The 17,124-nt window shown below is 42.3% G+C and overlaps 1 protein-coding gene across 3 annotated transcripts in view; it reads left to right on the plus strand.

Annotated features, from left to right (window-relative positions):
• mdga2a (MAM domain containing glycosylphosphatidylinositol anchor 2a) overlaps window positions 1-11,264 on the plus strand; it is a 154,619-nt gene extending 143,355 nt beyond the window's left edge. For 2 of the 3 annotated variants that reach the window (XM_048228706.1, XM_048228707.1), the window contains exons 12-17: window positions 550-570; window positions 1,203-1,358; window positions 5,922-6,086; window positions 8,925-9,055; window positions 9,986-10,087; window positions 11,119-11,264. In XM_048228706.1, coding sequence (XP_048084663.1) covers window positions 550-570; window positions 1,203-1,358; window positions 5,922-6,086; window positions 8,925-9,055; window positions 9,986-10,087; window positions 11,119-11,124 — 581 coding nt within the window. In that variant the 3' untranslated portion in view covers window positions 11,125-11,264. Of the gene's footprint in view, window positions 1-549; window positions 571-1,202; window positions 1,359-5,921; window positions 6,087-8,924; window positions 9,056-9,985; window positions 10,092-11,118 lie in introns of all 3 variants that reach the window. The other variant, XM_048228709.1, reaches the window with a different exon arrangement.
• The last annotated feature ends 5,860 nt before the right edge of the window (window positions 11,265-17,124 follow it).

Here is a 17,124-nt window from a genome sequence, read left to right on the forward strand (position 1 = left end):
CTCCATTTCTTCCTCGCTTTCCTACCTCCACACCTCCCTCTCATGTTCTCTCTCTCTCCCTCTCTATCTCTGTCTCTTTATCAGTGATTTCTCTCACGATTCCTCCTCCCTCTTTCGCCCCCGCCCTCGCTCTTTCTTTCTTTCTATCTCTCTCCTCTACCTCTCTACCTCCTCTTTCTCTACCTCTTTCTCTACTTCACTTCCTCCCTCTCTTTCACACAAATTCACTCAGTGGTCTCTCCCTCTCTTCTCTACCCCTGTCTTTGCAGAGATATTTTATAGTAGACATTTTCCTCTCTGTCTTTCTCTCTCCATTTCTCTCTCTCTCTCTTTCTCCTTAGCTCTGGCTCCCTAATGGTTTAGATGCCCTCTACTCACTCGTTCACATTCAGATTAGACTTGAGGGGAAAACACAGGCTCTCTGATATTTCCTCTCTGGCCTTTGTAATAGTCTAGTAATGGGCCATTGACAATGGCCCTCCCACAGCTTCTGCCACTGTAATGCTAATAATATCTTTTTATTTTCTCTGTCTGTTGTTTGATTCACAGCCCCTGTCAACCCCCACTGGAGTAAGTATGAGTTTTCTCCACACTCCTATTTTATTCTATTGAAATGCTAAACCATTAACTAGACATTTTTTGTAATGTCTGCTATTTAGATGATGGGCTGTGTTAACATGCCATCATGCCAAGCTAGATCATGTAGATGGATAATTGCAAGAAGTGCAAATCTGATGTTGACCACTTTAATTGATTGGGTGATTTATGCAGTGAGGAATTAGCAATGCAAATGAATCATACTGCTTTGTGGAGTTGGTTATGTTGGCCTGGCTTCTGTTGCAGCGCTGGGAGTCAGACTGTGATTTGTAAGTCATGCATAGTCAAGTGCAACTGTGGAAAACCGGCATAGTTGGTTATCCCACCTGGTATAAGTGTTGGGCAAAATCACTCACTAACAACCTGCCCACCCACAAATCTGCAGTAGCGCTGTATAGAGGCAACCTGTACAGTCCCTAGGTTAATTACTATGTAAAGATCGCATCTGTTAGGGCCGTCTAAAGCAAACAGCTCCATGTCCGCAAAGAGAAGCCTTTGCATCTATTTTGAGTTTACGTACCAGAGACAGGTTGGGAAAAATGAGTTTCCTTTTTTTTATGATTTTTTTCCCCCTCCCACTGCCCACTGCCTGCGCCTCCCTCCAGACAAGTTCCACTGCAGCTTCGAGGAGGAGGCCATCTGCATGTTCTCTCAGGACAAGACGGAGGAGTTCGACTGGACCCGGCACAGTGCGGCTACGAGGGACACCAAGTACACCCCCAACACCGGGCCAAGCAGTGACCGCAGCGGCTCCAAGCAAGGTATATATATATATAAGTATATATACTTTTTTGATCCCGTGAGGGAAATTTGGTCTCTGCATTTAACCCAATCGGTGAATTAGTGAAACACAAACAGCACACAGTGAACACACAGTGAGGTGAAGCACACACTAATCCCGGCGCAGTGAGCTGCCTGCTTCAACGGCGGCGCTCGGGGAGCAGTGAGGGGTTAGGTGCCTTGCTCAAGGGCACTTCAGCCGCGGCCCACTGGTCGGGGCTTGAACCGGCAACCCTCCGGTTACAAGTCCAGAGCCTCGGAGCCACTCCGTACCGCTCGGAGCCAAAAGGGCCGATTTTGTATTTCTATTGGAACAGAAAACTCTCTCTCGAAAGTGAGCTTTCTTTGTTGGAGAAGTTGGAAAAAGCTAAATAAACATCAAGCTCTGTTGGAGTGTTCTTTTGATCGGTGAAATGATTTCAGTGATAAATGACTGATTTAAATGATTAAAAATCGGAGTGCATTTTTTAAACATTCAGAGCATACAGTGTGTGTGTGTGTGTGTGTGTGTGTGTGTGTGTGTGTGTGTGTGTGTGTGTGTGTGTGTGTGTGTGTGTGTGTGTGTGTGTGTGTGCGTCTATATAGTCCCTTCAGGCACCACCTGGCTTGTTGCAGTAGTGTTCAATCACAGCCTGTTGTAATACACTTCTCTATTCCAATCAAGCCCTTTGGTCTGATCACCAAGACCACGTGGGTTTGATTGGGGTTAAGAGAAGCGATGCGATGCGGGGCTATTTATAGACCCACAGGAGGCCCCAGTCTCGGCAGGATGTCCCCTGTCCTACCTGATCCTCACCATCTGCCTACACTTTGACTGACCCCTGTCATGCACTTTTCTAAAATGCGTGTGGGGTTACAAATATTAACAAGCTCTTTTTTTTTATAGCCATGTCCTGAATCCATGCCACCCCCCAATCCGTGTGGAAAGCTTACAGGGTGGCATTTGTCTAAATCTGCTTAGTACCAGGTGCCGGGCCACAGATTAAATAAATTCAATTTGTAATTATAGTGCAAAGTAATTGCAGTGGAACTATCCATATCCGCTGTGTGTATTACATTGTGTTTTAATCAGTGCACTGTAAGCGGATGACATTAGTTGATTTGACGGCAGTAAATACATTAATTGATTATTTACATAATTAGATCTTTAAGCCATGGCACACATGTGTATGGTTGTTGTGCAAAATTCTGACTAACTCTCTCTGCGCTGACAACAAAACTACTTTATGGGTCAAGACACTACTTTACCCAGTGGCAGATGCACGCAATGGTGGCTATTTCTCTGCTGTAGTGCGCAATGGGGCTTTCAGAGGAGGCCAATTTGAGTGTGATCTTGAAAGGGCTGTTTTTGAGTGGGCAGGCCGAGATGCTGGGTAGGAAATGCCCTGATGGACACATTCAAACTGTAGACACGTCCAAATGCCCAGCAACTCTCCAACTCAGCAGAAGCCTGCACGAGGTTAAGAAGACTCATCAGCACAGGAAGGTCCCAAGAGGAGGATATTGCTCTATCTCTCTCTCGCTCACTCAAAAGACACACACACACACACACACACACACACACTCTCTCTCTCTCTCTCTCTCTCTCTCTCTCTCTCTCTCTCTCTCTCTCTCACACACACACACACACACAATGTTGTAAACGTATTTATATTGAATAATAAAAAGAATTTCTGTGAATGGAGTAGTGTAGTTTCAGAAAAATATGTTTTTTTATTACTTTACTCTGGTACAGACTTTGTTATAGAAAGTAGAAGAAAAAAAGGACAAAAATGTAGAAAGAATCCATTTTCCTCAGGTCCTACTAATTATACAGGCAGGAGGGGATTGACTTGTTTGCAGCAAAGCTCTAGCCCTGCCTGACAAATATCTTGGACAACAACAAGCGAACCTGCAGGAACAAAAACCGATATTCATGCACACAGTAAACTAAACTCTAAAAATGGCAACAGATAAAAAAAAAAAAACATTTTGGAGAATAATAGAGTCTCGAGATCATTACTGAAACTGTAATTATGAGGTGCTTGACCTGCCATTTTCATGACTAGACCATTTCCCCACTTTTAAAAGAGATATTTCCATTTGTCTGATTGCTGTGTTCTCTCTTCTTGTGGTTAATCCCATTTCTCATTCCCTTTGCACTACCACTACATTTGGAGTGCAGTGCGGTGCAGTGCCCTACACTGGGTATTACCCCTTCGGAATTGAGTCACACAGGGTATGGGTTGAAATCTTTACCTAGGGAATGGGACAACTTCAGTTCTCTTCTGACAACATTCCGACAGATGAATTTATTGACAGAAAGCATAGCTTCTTTAGTAACAAGAGTTAGCTCCATTTCAGAGTAAACTAAAGACAACACTTTATTACACATAACAAACAGCAATGAATACACTGACTAGAAAATTGTATCTCTTTCCAACAGTTTACACATGAGCTATTTCCCTGCACAGTCTGACAGATCAGCTCAGAAGTGCAGAACATTTACCACTGGATTCAAGCCCAACGTTAGGCTTCCTATCATTCACAAATCATAATTTGCACGTTCTATTGACATTACTAATTAGCCTACATATTAATTTCCCTCACGGGATCAAAAGAGTATATATACTTATACCTAAATTAAGATAATATTCTAATACATTACATATTTTGCACATGATTATTGTTAAGATATAGCCTACTAAAAAGTTTGGGTATCTGGCACTTCCTGTTTCAATGTTTGCCAAGCTTTCTGATCATTTTGTCTACCCCTTTGAATCTAGTTAGCATCCCAAAATGCTCCATATGGTATTTGGAGGGATAGATCACACTACCCATTGATCTCCAAAAGACATGCTGCCAATACATGGGACAATGTAAACATGGAGGAGTAGGGCAATGAGGTAGGGGGAAGGAGTAGTATTGGAGTGTACTGGAGTGAAACTCATTGATATCATCTCCTACCAAGAGTGGTTGAACTTGAATATGTCCTCAAATTCTCTTCTGAGTTCCTCATATCAGAATAAATATGGTTGAACTTTTTTTTTTTGAATATGTTGACCTCAAATTCCTTGATGAGTTCCGGAATGCTAATGAATTTTCAGAATAAATATGAATAAACATGTATCAAAGACTCTCTTTTTTTTTGAGAGGCAGATGTTGGTTTGCTGATGGAGGCTATCGATAGGGTGTCTATCGAAGGAGTGCAATCCAGGGCAGTTTAGATTGATTTTAGGTTTATTTATTTTTTTAGGTGTCTGTTTTTAACTTGCGGTGAAAATAATATTGACGACTCAAGGGCCTAATGGATCACTAACCCTCTCGCCTCGTCTTGATGAGTCAGATACATTATAGCACCTTTGCGCCAGCGAATATTGTTTTATTAAAAAAATCCATTAAGTGACATTTTGAGCTGAGCGAAGTGGTCTCCAGTTCTGAATAATACCCTTAAGACCAAGTGTATTATCTCAGTTACATTGTTAGATGTTTTTTCCCTTGTTCACACTCAAGTGTTAGTAGCCAGGTGGTCCAAATGATGAGCATAAAGTGACTACACTTAGAAAAAAATAATGATTTAAGAACTAAAATGTAAGAGGTACAGTCAGTCAGTCAACAGAAAATGTCAATTCTCTTACGGCTAAAAGACAGAAAAATATCCATTTGTTAGATTTAATCATAGGTTGCTACCACTGGAATCATTCGTGTATATGTGTTTAGAACCGGTTTGTAAACTTTGTGTGAGTGTAGGCAAGTAGAAGATGCTATGAAGCATTTCATCAGAGGATAACCCAGACACATCCTGGTCTAAATATTTTATTCCTCTTGACAATCTAAACTAGTATCTGGTTTGGGTAAACCAGACTCTTCTGGACCTTAAATGTGGGATTGAAGGGGCAGTGTAAAGTAGGTTCTGAAGTCCTCTCTCTCTTCCTCGCCTCGGTCTCCCGTTGGCGTGTGCTGTAATTTCTCATTCCTGTCGGCACGGCCCTGGTTCCTCCGCGTCTCTGTAGAGTCACTCAGGAGTGTGTCAGTGCTGATGGACAGATCTATGGCGCTGCAGAGGACGAGCCCTGCACTCTGGCCTCCACTCCGATCCTCTCCACAGGAATGTGGAATCGGAAAGAGCCTAAGAGAGTCTGCCACTATGTGAGATGGGTATAGGGAAAAAATATAGACAGGGATGGAGGAAAAAAGAGAAAAAGATGTAAAGAAAGAGAGAGAGAGAGAGACTCATCTGTTGTCCATCCACTAGCTCATTAAAATATACAGAAACATCCATAAAAATAAACAAATTAATCGGCAGATCTCCTCAAGGGACACATTTGTTTGTGTTGGGGGGCATGTATAGTGATTGCTAATGTCATAAATTATGCATCATTCTCTACACTGAAGCGGCTGGGAAAAACACACACATGGAGTGAGTGTGTTTGATCACATATCCCGGAGATATCGTTGTTCAATTTGAAATCCTCCCCTTGATGGACGTAATGATGTTTTCCAAATAGCCGCCATTAGAGACTTAAAGAGATTTTGATTTGAATTATCTTTTCTCTCCGGCACAGGTTTTTACATGTATATCGAGACGTCTCGACCAAGAGTCGCTGGGGACAAAGCACGTCTGCTGAGCCCCTCCTTCAGCGTAGCTCCCAAAAACCCGTATGGGACGGTCAGCACCAACCCCACCTACTGCTTCAGCTTCTACTACCACATGTATGGCAAGCATATAGGTAAGTAATCGGGTGGAGTTGACTCTGCTCACAATAAAAGTGGGTGATTGGCTTTAGTTTGAAGTACTGTGTGCATTCCTGCAAAGAGTAGTGTGCGTGTGTGTGTGTATGTGAGTATTGGGGTGACCTCAAGCTGGACGCGAACCTGGGCCCCTTGGGGAGTAGACCTGTGTATGGTGCAGGACGCTGCTGTTGTGCTATGGCTCCCCAGATGGGTTTTGTATTTTAACCAAATTCTAAACCATGCCACTAATTGATCCCATGAACTTCCCCCACTAGTGTCCCCTAGAGGTATGCTGCTGTATTGGTCTGTATGACTCCCCATGGCTAAGTTCAGCCTAACAGAATGAGACAGCAAAAGAAACAGACTGTCTCTGACCTCTTTAAAGAACCCTTTCCTATTTGGAATGGCTGTGCAGAGTTGAATGACCTTGTCCAGCAAGCGGTACATTTGCACCTCTCCCCCTCGCTGCCCCCCTCCTCCGAAGGGTTCGGTCTCGGGCACTGTTATTTTTGTAAGCCCTTCTTTTGTGAGTCCTGTGTCTTCACTGTGGCCCCCGAGAAGCTCAGTAGGGAGTGCGGACCTCGCTGACCTCAGAGACAGGGCCGCAGCAACGGCAATTTTATGCTTGGCAAAAGCTGTCCGACTCAGAGCACACGGAGGCAGCGGCAGCAATGGAGGCCTAGTCTGGAGGGTGTGTGTGTGTGTGTGTGTGTGTGTGTGTGTGTGTGTGTTGTGTGTGTTTGGGGGTCGGTATGCTGAGCTCTCAGAGAAGACTTCTACTGAGCAGACTAAATAAGGAGGGAGGGGGGTGTTCAGAGCTTAACCTTTTTAGACACATGCACACACACACACACACACAACAAACAACAGAGGTGAAAATAGCACCCAGAGAGTTTCAGATTTAGTTTGGTTTTATGACTTCTTTTTTATTCCTTTTTATTTTGTGTTTTGGTTGGACGGAATGCTACGGAGTGCCATGAGGAATGCGAAAGTGGTTCTCAAGATGAGGAGGGAGAGAGGAGAGGAGAGGAGAGGAGAGGAGGCATTTGTCAGGTTTCCCCCTTTGTAGTCATTTGATCCTCCACTCCCACTGCCGCCCTCCCATCTCATCGGCCAGCCCAACCCCTGGAGAGGAGCGCCGCTCATCTGAGCATGACTGTGCGCTTTGCTCCGCCGTGTCGGGAACACGGGCTGCGGCCGCCGCACCTCCTCATTTGCCAGCCGTTGAGACATGAGCGAAGGGAGGAAATAAGTGTGTGTGTGTGTGTGTGAGTGTGTGTGAGTGTGTGTGTGTGTATGTGTGTGTGTGTGTGTGTGTGTGTGTATGTGTGTGTGAGTGTGTGTGTGTGTGTGTGTGTGTATGTGTATGTGTATGTGTGTGTGTGTGTGTGTGTGTGTGTGTGTGTGTGTGTGTGTGTGTGTGTGTGTGTGTGTGTGTGTGTGTGTGTGTGTGTGTGTGTGTGTGTGTGTGTGTGTGTGTGTGTGTATGTGTGTGTGTGTGTGTATGTGTGTATGTGTGTGTGTATGTGTGTATGTGTGTGTGTGTGTGTGTGTGTGTGTGTGTGTGTGTGTGTGTGTGTGTGTGTGTATGTGTGTGTGTGTGTGTGTGTGTGTGTGTGTGTGTGTGTGTGTGTGTATGTGTATGTGTGTGTGTGTGTGTGTGTGTGTGTGTGTGTGTGTGTGTGTGTGTTGGGGCTAGAAGGAAGAAGTAAGGGAGATTGGGGGCTGCAGAGTGTAGCAGCTCTCTTCTATATCTCTGCATAGCTCGTGCCTCCGTCAGCTTGCCTGCTAATAAGGATTTAGTCCTTTTTAAACGCGAAGTGAGGCAGAGCACTGCACGCGGACGAGTGTGGCATACGCTATGAAGCTCCGCAGCTAGATGTGTGTGTGTGCGTTGCCTCTTTTTTCACTTTGTGGGTATTCTTGCATGTTGTAAATAGAAGGATCCAGCTGTTATTTTAAAATTGCTTTGAGGTCTTGTCCAAGAATATATAATTAACTACAACGGTGTACAATGAATCAGAGAAGATGAAAACCTGGACATCGTGAAAAACGGAGAGACCCTTAAAAGACCTACTTAAGCTTAAAAGGGAGAGACATGATGAAGGCCAAATTAACAACAAATTGAAATGAGATGAAAATAAAATACTATATGTGGGAACAGCAATAAAAGCAGAATTAATGCACCTTTATAAAAGCTTTTGAAATTAAATCAAATGACAAAGATTAAAACATGGCCGGACACTGAACCTGAGCAAAATGGGTCCTTAGAGGTTTGAACGTGCTCCTTCATAAAAATAGCTTTTTATCAGAAATATTGAATGTCTGAAGATCAAAATTCCATTCCACAGCCTTTGAGCCATCACTGCTATAGACTTTCAACAGCTAACTGGAGGCTACAACAAACAGAAAATCTTACATGTCATTGTTTATATTTAAAGCACCCATAAACTATTCAAAGACTAATGATATAAGCCAAACTGCATAAACACGTATGTGCTCAGATGTGCCTCTCAACAGACATTTAACTAACCCAGGACATAAACGTGTCCCTAACCCCTTGTGTAAAAGGCTGTTGAAATTGATGTTTTACTGTGAAATGACTGAGGAGTAGGTTCAAAATACATCGGGACTAAAAACATTTCTGTGTGTATGTCTTTTGAGGTGCTTTTTCTATGTCTGTGAAATTGAATGTTGATTTGCTTTAAATGGGCCTCTTGTGACACGACTTAGAGCTCTCCGTGCTTCTCAGCATTCCATGACCACTGCTTCAGGAGAGACAGAGAGTTCACTGACCTCAGCACGTATTCCTCTCTCTCGTCTTGCTCTTACAGGGTCTCTGACGGTGTATCTGCGACAGAAGGGACAGACAGGGCCAGATGCATCTGTGTGGACCCTCAGTGGTAACCAGGGCGAACGCTGGAAGCAAGCGCGGGTCAACATCCACCCAAAGTCAGCCTTCCAGGTGAGCACTCTACCCTCCGACTGGACTTTGGCATAAGTCTCTCTTTCAAAACAGATTGATGCACTGGACATAACCCAGTCATGCCATCTTGTCCAGTTATCTCAACAGGTTATATAAAGTATATTACACATAACTTAACTCAGTCTAAGCAACAGGATGGCTGGACTGTGTTATGTTGAGTGCGCTGTTATTTTTTTATTACAGTGTTCTTTACCCTGTTTCCACAGTCGAACCCTCACCCCTCTGGGATCACTCGTTCTTTAAAAAGAACCGGCTGCTTAAGCCAACACTCGAAGTCTGGTCTTCTCCCTGGGGAGAGATTCTGCCATGGCTCTATCGATCAGCTTTTCAATTGATCCCCTTTTTAGTGTTACAAAATGATTACCCCTCTATTTTTATGGGAGTGCGGAGGAGAGAGGGAGAGGCTCCCTTCAGAGAGCCCGAATAAATCACACCCGTCTGCCGGACCCTCTCCTAACGCCATAAATTACCCACAAAGTCACAAAGATAATGCACTCGCGAGAGCCATTCAAGCTTATCATCTTCAATCCCTCACAAGCAAACTCTCAAAGTCACTAAGAAAGTGCAGTAGTTTCTGCTAGCAGACTAAGGCATCTCTCCTACCATAGTCATTTTTTTCTTTAAAAAGATGGGTGGTCCTTCTTTATGTCTTTGTATGTGTGTGTTGTAGCCTTGAGTGTAAACTGCCTCATCTGCTAAGAAACGCTAAATAAGCAAAACACTTGTGAGACTTGCTTTGCACCATGGGTTGTATTAAACAAGCATTATTCGCTGTTTGGGACAAGATTTGTATACACTATTCCACAAGGGCTCAAGGTCTTATTGACAAGAAACATGACCTTTTTGTGACCACCACCAACATGACCATCGCAAAGACTGCAAATGTTGAGTTTCCGCTCTCTCTTTCAGGTTATAATAGAGGGTATCCGTGGCAATGGCATTGAAGGAGACATTGCCATAGACGACGTGGCCATTGAAGAGGGAGAATGTCGAGACCCACCCCCAATAGCAGTAAGTATACATTTTTCAACTGCCATTCAATTTAACTCACTATTATCGCATGAATCAACGGTACACATTATTTCGACCTCTCCACTTGTGGGAAAATAGCATATTCCTCTTTAGAAGTAATCTTACTTCACTTAGTTTGACTTACTATGAGTTAAATCTGTATTTATTGGAGTCTGCTATAAAGCATTGCAGTGGAACCGCATACACTAAATAACTGCTGTCTGCACTTGAGCAGCAGCCCTGGACCATGAAGGGCCAAATGTATCTAAGCACCATACAGTGAGCAACTAATTAGCTAGGTTTGTTTACGACATGCCGATGCCACCGTGTAAGATTAATCAGCACTGTTTAGGCCATCACTGGCTACTCGAGCAAACAAGCTCATCAACAAGGCCAATGTAATGGAGTAGATCTGCTAATTACTGACGTAGAGCTACTCGACGTGCGTTGCACATTTCCTAATTGCACTTTAAAGGAAGAATGAATAATTCATCAATTACTGACTCTTACTGATTGTTTGCCCATTGTTGTTGAATAGTAACCGTATGTTGTCTGTGATCATTGGCTTTTCTAAAGTCGTACTTGGAAAAAGCACGGTTTTCTACATTTTTACAAATAGGAGACACATCTCATTGATTTTGTTGTCAAACTGTGGTATTTTATGGAAATGTTGCCTAATAAAGTGTGTTTTGTTGTCTTGCTTGGCATTTAAAAATACGCCATTCAAGTCTCGACTACTTGCAACAAAGCCCATAAATCTGTGAAAGAGACTCATGTTAATTAGACCATTTAGAAATGGAATACAGCATTGTTGTTTCTGTTTTTTCTTGCTGGCACGGCAACAAAGTCCAACCTTTTAGTTTTTCTTCTAAGTGCCTCATAAGCAAAAAAAAAAAGGAATTTGAGTTTAATCAAACACCATTGTGCTTTTAATGGCAGTTTTGCTTGATTGCCTTCCTCTCTGAGTCACAAAGCCTATTAGCGTCTCATTTGAAGTGTGGCTCCCTGTGCTGTTTTTTTCTTCTCTGCAGATCTAAGGTCCTCCGCCTCGCCCACCAGCAGGCATATATGGCAGTCTTGTGTCGCCCTGCTCCTCGTGGTGATGGGACATCGAAGGTGACCTTCCGGAGGCGAGGACGCGCTCCTGGATCAGCCGCCGCCGAGGCGAGGGAGGGAGAGCGAGAGTGTGGGGGGAGTTGGGGGACGGGGGATGGGGAATAAAACTTGGCAGACGTGAAACTGTCCAAACGAAACTACCAAAGATTCATCCGGTCTACAGAGGAGAAACATCAAGCTGCAGCATGGCTTTCTCTGTGGCCCACATGGAAGGGTGAATACAGAAAAAAAAATCTATAAATATATATATTTGAGGAAAACGAGGAGGATAGGAGATGGTTATCGACAAAACCAAGACAAAACAAAACAAAAAAACAAAAAAAAAACAAGGCTGTGCCCAGATCCTGTAGCGAGCATGACTGCAAGCAGGACAAGATCATCTCTGAAGCACAAGGACACTGGTGTATTTCTGTTTGGTTTGGTTTTGTGTTGCGTTTTTATTCCTCTTGTGAAAAATGTTTTCAAATTCTTGCGTTCTTCGTTTTCAGCCATATCGTGCTTGCCGGAAGATGAGCAGGGTGAGTCAGACGGCAATGGGGAAAATGTCTAGCCCATTTCCCAAACGATGCTCAAGATACACTATTTTTCCATGCAGCCCCTGCTAAATTGACACTCATGGGAATTGCTAAAATGACAGCCATGGAAGATCACGGCAATGAAAATAGTGTGGCAGCAATGTATTTTTTTGTTTTGTTTATCTTTTGTTATTTTTTTTAACGCTCGAAATTTAAGGTTGTTGACATATCTGGAAGGGATGCAAATGAATATCTTAACCTTTCTTATGGTAATTCCCCAACGTTGGCCCCCAAATGAAGAGCTACACTAGTGTTGCGAGGTTAATGCTCATTTAGCTCCTCTTAGGCAGCTACATGTCGTACTGTCTCCATGTTTACAGCTGTACTGTATGACCGAGAAAAGAGTTTGATGCAGTGACGACTGCAGTCCAATATCATGTCTGACAGGTTGTTTGACAAAAGTTTTCCGTTGAAGTATAATATCACATTCGAAAGAGATATTCAAATCGTGCTTTATCAATCACTTGAAACAAACCTTTGGGTGGTGGTTCTATCGGTTCTGGCCAATCATAGCCTTATATTGGGGTCACATGAGTATGTGTGTGTGTGTGTGTGTGTGTGTGTGTGTGTGTGTATAATCTTCTGTGCTGACAAACGAGCAGCAAGTGTTGGTGCAGTCCAGCACTTAATAGTCTGTTGTTTTCTTTGCCATTTATATACAGATTTGTTCCAGTTCGGCCCTCAACACTCTCCCCCCTAGCTTGCAACAGACAAGATTAACACCTTTTCCCGATACAAATCATTGACTTGACCTTTCCTTCCTGCCTGTCTCAATGAAAGGCATAAAAACATGTGCAAAGAGGTAAAAAAGGGGGAAATGGAGGGAGAGAAAAAAACCTTGAATGTCAACCCCCCCTCCCCCTACCGCCACCACCACCTCCTCGTCCACAGGTTACCCACTGAATAATAAGCTGTGCCCACTCAAGGTTGTGCCAGTGTGTCAGGTCCAAAGCATGGCTCTTTGCGAGGTGCAGAGCGTAGGCCACTGCCCTCCCAGTCCCTGATACTAGACCTGTGACCCAGGGACAAGGGAAGCTGCTGTCTACCATCATATCAAGTGCCTTTAGACCTTTATGAGAGAAGCATAAGTGTAGTCACACAACTCAACTACTGGGCTGTTCAACTACTGCATATATCCCTCCCCAAACTGGCACAGTCGAAGGAAACAGATTATAAACCATTTATTGAGTATTTCTAAAGTGGGATTAATTGGTAGGACATATTATATGTTATAACATGACTGTAATTAATTTAAACTGTTATTGAGTTGATACTTTAGAATGACTGCAAAACAAATGAGATGAATTTCCCCATTCCCTTCAAACCCCAGACGATCCACCCTCTGACAACTACAACACTGACCTTGGCTATTTTGATTTGAGCGCACTCTGACAAACAACAAAAAAATAACACTGTTGGGCATGCAACCAGCCATGCTCCCCATCCTCTTAAGGAGTGAGAGAGACAGAGAGTGGGAGGGCATGGTAGGGCTGAAGGGACACACACACTTTGGTGCTTTTACAGGGGAGAGTGGAGACTACACACCTTATTGCAGTGATGAAGGACCTCTGGGACCTGATGGATTATCTTTGGATGAAAGGACACTCTGGCAGGAGGGCGTTTGACTTTGCGTAGCCTCCTCGGAGTTTCACGTAGACTTGTGATGTTTAAAAATAAAAAATAAAATAAAAAGATGGTTCTGCAGAAAAAAAACACAGACTGCAACATTGACAAAAAAAAGGACCATAAAGGAAGCTTTGAGTGGCGGTGATGAGAAGGACTTCTAGATCCTTCCATGGGGACTATTACAACAATGACTATAACAACAAAAAATATTTTATTACTCTTGTGAAGGTAACTGTGTTTTTACACAAGAACTCTGAGCTACCTGAGGCCATCTGTTACCTTAACCAGCGGGTTTTTGGAAATGTATTGTAAAACAAATATCTTTTAATCACTCCTTATTGCTCATTCATGAATTTTAATTTCCCTCTTGATTTATTGACTTTTCTCCCCAGAAAAGATATTTTGATTCCAGACAATAGAATTCTTCGCCCTCAACAGACATGTATTCACCATTACCCCTTATTACAGTATTATCAAATATATTTATGATATACTATTATGAATATATAATATATAGAAAGAAAAAATAAAAATATAAGATCATATGCAAATATATTTCGTAAATATCCTCATCGAGAGGGTTCTATTAGAGTTCTATCACATTTTTTTGAAGATTCTTACAGAAAGCACAAAATGTAAATTCCAGTCACATACAGACACACACATAAACACACACACACACACACATTACCCGACACAAGTAATTCATCTTTGCTAAGTTTGAACCTCTTTCCTGATGAGGACAGTTCCCAGACAAGCTACTATTCAAGTAAGAGAAGCGTTTTACGTCTGTGTTCAATAAAAATGCTTTCCAGGTACTGTGTGGCTTTCTTTGCATGTCTTCTTTAATTTGACGTGAGATATGAAGTTGGGTTTATACTCTCTGTCTCTTTGCTTTGTTTCCTTCGAGCATTGCTTTGTATTTGACTGTATCTGTGATCACTCTAAAGAAAAAGGACATCAGTGTTTTCTTGTTTTGAAGGCAGATGGACAGGATGGCATTTTTATCCAGTGTGTTTTGCATATTTCAGAGTTAGAGATAACACAAGGAATTTCCCCACAGCACTTAACATACCAGCAAACTGCTTTTCTAAATGATCCAATGTGTAATTTTGTCGTGAAATCAAATTGGTTTCATTTGACCCAGAAAGTAAGATTTAGCCCTCAGATCACTTTTTACGTCCTCAACATGGTACACGTTCTTAGAGAAAAGAAGGCACCAATTACCTACCTGTAAAGTATTCAGCATATTTTGTAAACTGTAAGTATCCTCATCTCTTCTATGATATGATTTGAACAGTCCCCAATGATGATTATAATGGATTATCATGAATAAATAAATTTCTCATTTAGTTTTCCATTCAGTGTGATCTGTAATTTACTTCCGTAACCTGTAATAACATATCAAAATTTAATTTCATATTCAGTCACATTACCAAAACGTCTTCAAAAACATATGTTCTGTTGGCCAAGACTGCAAGCTAAACTCCAGGCATGGGTATAGATGTGTGTTTATTTCATCTACAACAAACCCAGTAAGGAAAGATTTCATTATGGCTGCTTTTTCCACTTATGGCTTTCTCTGGAGCACATCAACTCAGACAAACCACTTCTTGTGTTTTTTAGAAGGTAATTACTGTGTGGTTGAAAAAAACCAAAATGCAATTTTTCATGAAATGCGGTAAAGAAAGTTTCCATGAGGATGTACATGCCATTGTCACTCTTTATAGACTCATAAAGCTGCAACCACCAGGTAGCTCAAACTAGATTCCCCAACTGCACCAAAATCAGATTGACCAGAAATAGAAACAGGATTGGGTGTCCTACAACGGTAGCCACAGGTAAGTGACATCAATCCGGCCTTCACCTGGACGTCAGTCTACCTTTATGGGGCCCATCTGTCCAAATGCCGTCATCGTATTCTCCCATGCAGCAGACAGAGATTGAGAGTCAACAGTGACCACGCCATGGTTTTCTGATTGACTCCGGAACTGCTGGAGGAGCCATCTGGCATTGTCCAGCCAAGCAGTACTAACATTTGAAACAGCTGTGCTGGACAAACAATTAGCTCACCGGAGCAATGGCTGTTTATGGTCTCAAACAAAGGCTGGCATTTTTCTCAAGGTTCTTCTGGCAGCCCAATTGTGCAGCTGAAACAACAAAATGTGGCCCTACAAGATGGGGTTAAAATGTGGCTGTTCACATCAAGCCAAACGGGAAATGCAGTGCATTTGTGAGTCCATTTAGGCACATCATGCTGTGTGTATGTTTGCATTACATTCATAGCCAATTGTCAATCAGATGCTTTTAGGCAAATCAACATGCCAGTCAAATAGTAGAAAATAGAGTTAATATAGAGTAGGAAGTTTTAAAAATCCATTTGGTTTAGATAATGAGTGCCTGGCACTATGGAGGCTCTGAAAAAATACCAGAATTGTTATTCTTAGTTCATCTGGAGTTATTGTGAGTCACCTGGCTGGAAAACTACAGCCTTTATGTTGCTCTGCCTCGTGAGAAAACTAGCGATATTGAGAAATACTTCACTCTCGGTAGGACAATGCCGTTGCTGTTTTGGTTTGTCAACACATATAGGCCTTGAATAATGTCTTTTTCCGTACCAATAGAAACAATGACTGCAGAACACATCAACTTTTTCAATTGTCTGCTGAACTAGTCACTCAGGTTTCAGTTGGTATAGGTTCATTTTCAGTCATTCTTGGGCCAATGTGCCATTTCTTATTTCTCAGTTTTGTTTTAGATAAGTCTCTAACCTAAACACTTTTGCATCTATTTTCAGCTTTCACAAGCAAGAATTGGCTCTGTAATGGCAACAAATAGAACATAGGCTGTGTACATGAGTTGAACTTGATGGTTGTGTGCTTTAACACAGGCTCTTGCTAATCGAAAACCTGGCTTGCATCAGCGTGGTTGCATTACATCTCATTATGTCTCCACATCTACCAAAGCACTAAACAGATCTTAAGTGAATGAGAAAGTTCTCGCTCTCATTCAATTAACACTGTGAAAAGCCCATGAAACACCTACATGTTTCTGTGCACTTTGAAGTACTTTCATGGCTCTAATTGCAATTAACAAGTAATCCACAGCAGTCTTCCAAAAGCAGCTTTTAGCAGACAGCAAAGAAATCAATTCCTTCTGGAACAGTGCTTTGATTTTGCCAACAGTGCAAAACAAAACATGTCCCTTTGGGCTAATTTGATTTTAAAAGGTATGGAACAGATCACAGGTAAAGGGAGGCTGGGTTTTTTCAATTTCCATGAGCCAGAAAAAAACTTATCGGACTGTATCCGATAGATGAGTATCACGATGGACCCACTACTGATGTTACCTTAAATGTTTTAAATGTTTATTATTTGTTATGGTTTTGTCTGTCTGCCTGTCTGTCCATCTGTCTGTATGCAGGATTACGCAAAAACTACTCACCTGATTTTTATGAAACGTGGTGGAAAGGTGTAGCATGGTCCAAGCACAAACCCATAAAACTTTGGAACAGATCACTGAACAAGTAATGCGTTTTAGTTTAGCTTTCACTGCTGTTGTACCATATATAACATTCACGCCTGGATATTCCCTCTAGTATTCAAAGCAAGTTCACTTCAATATCTGACAAAAGGACCCTAAACAAACTGATCAACATCTTGGACAATGAATGTCACCCACTCTTCAGCACTATCAAAAAGCAAAAGAGCTTGATCAGCT

The sequence above is a fragment of the Alosa alosa genome, chromosome 19, assembly GCF_017589495.1.
Source record: "Alosa alosa isolate M-15738 ecotype Scorff River chromosome 19, AALO_Geno_1.1, whole genome shotgun sequence".
Taxonomy (NCBI): Eukaryota; Metazoa; Chordata; class Actinopteri; order Clupeiformes; family Clupeidae; genus Alosa; species Alosa alosa.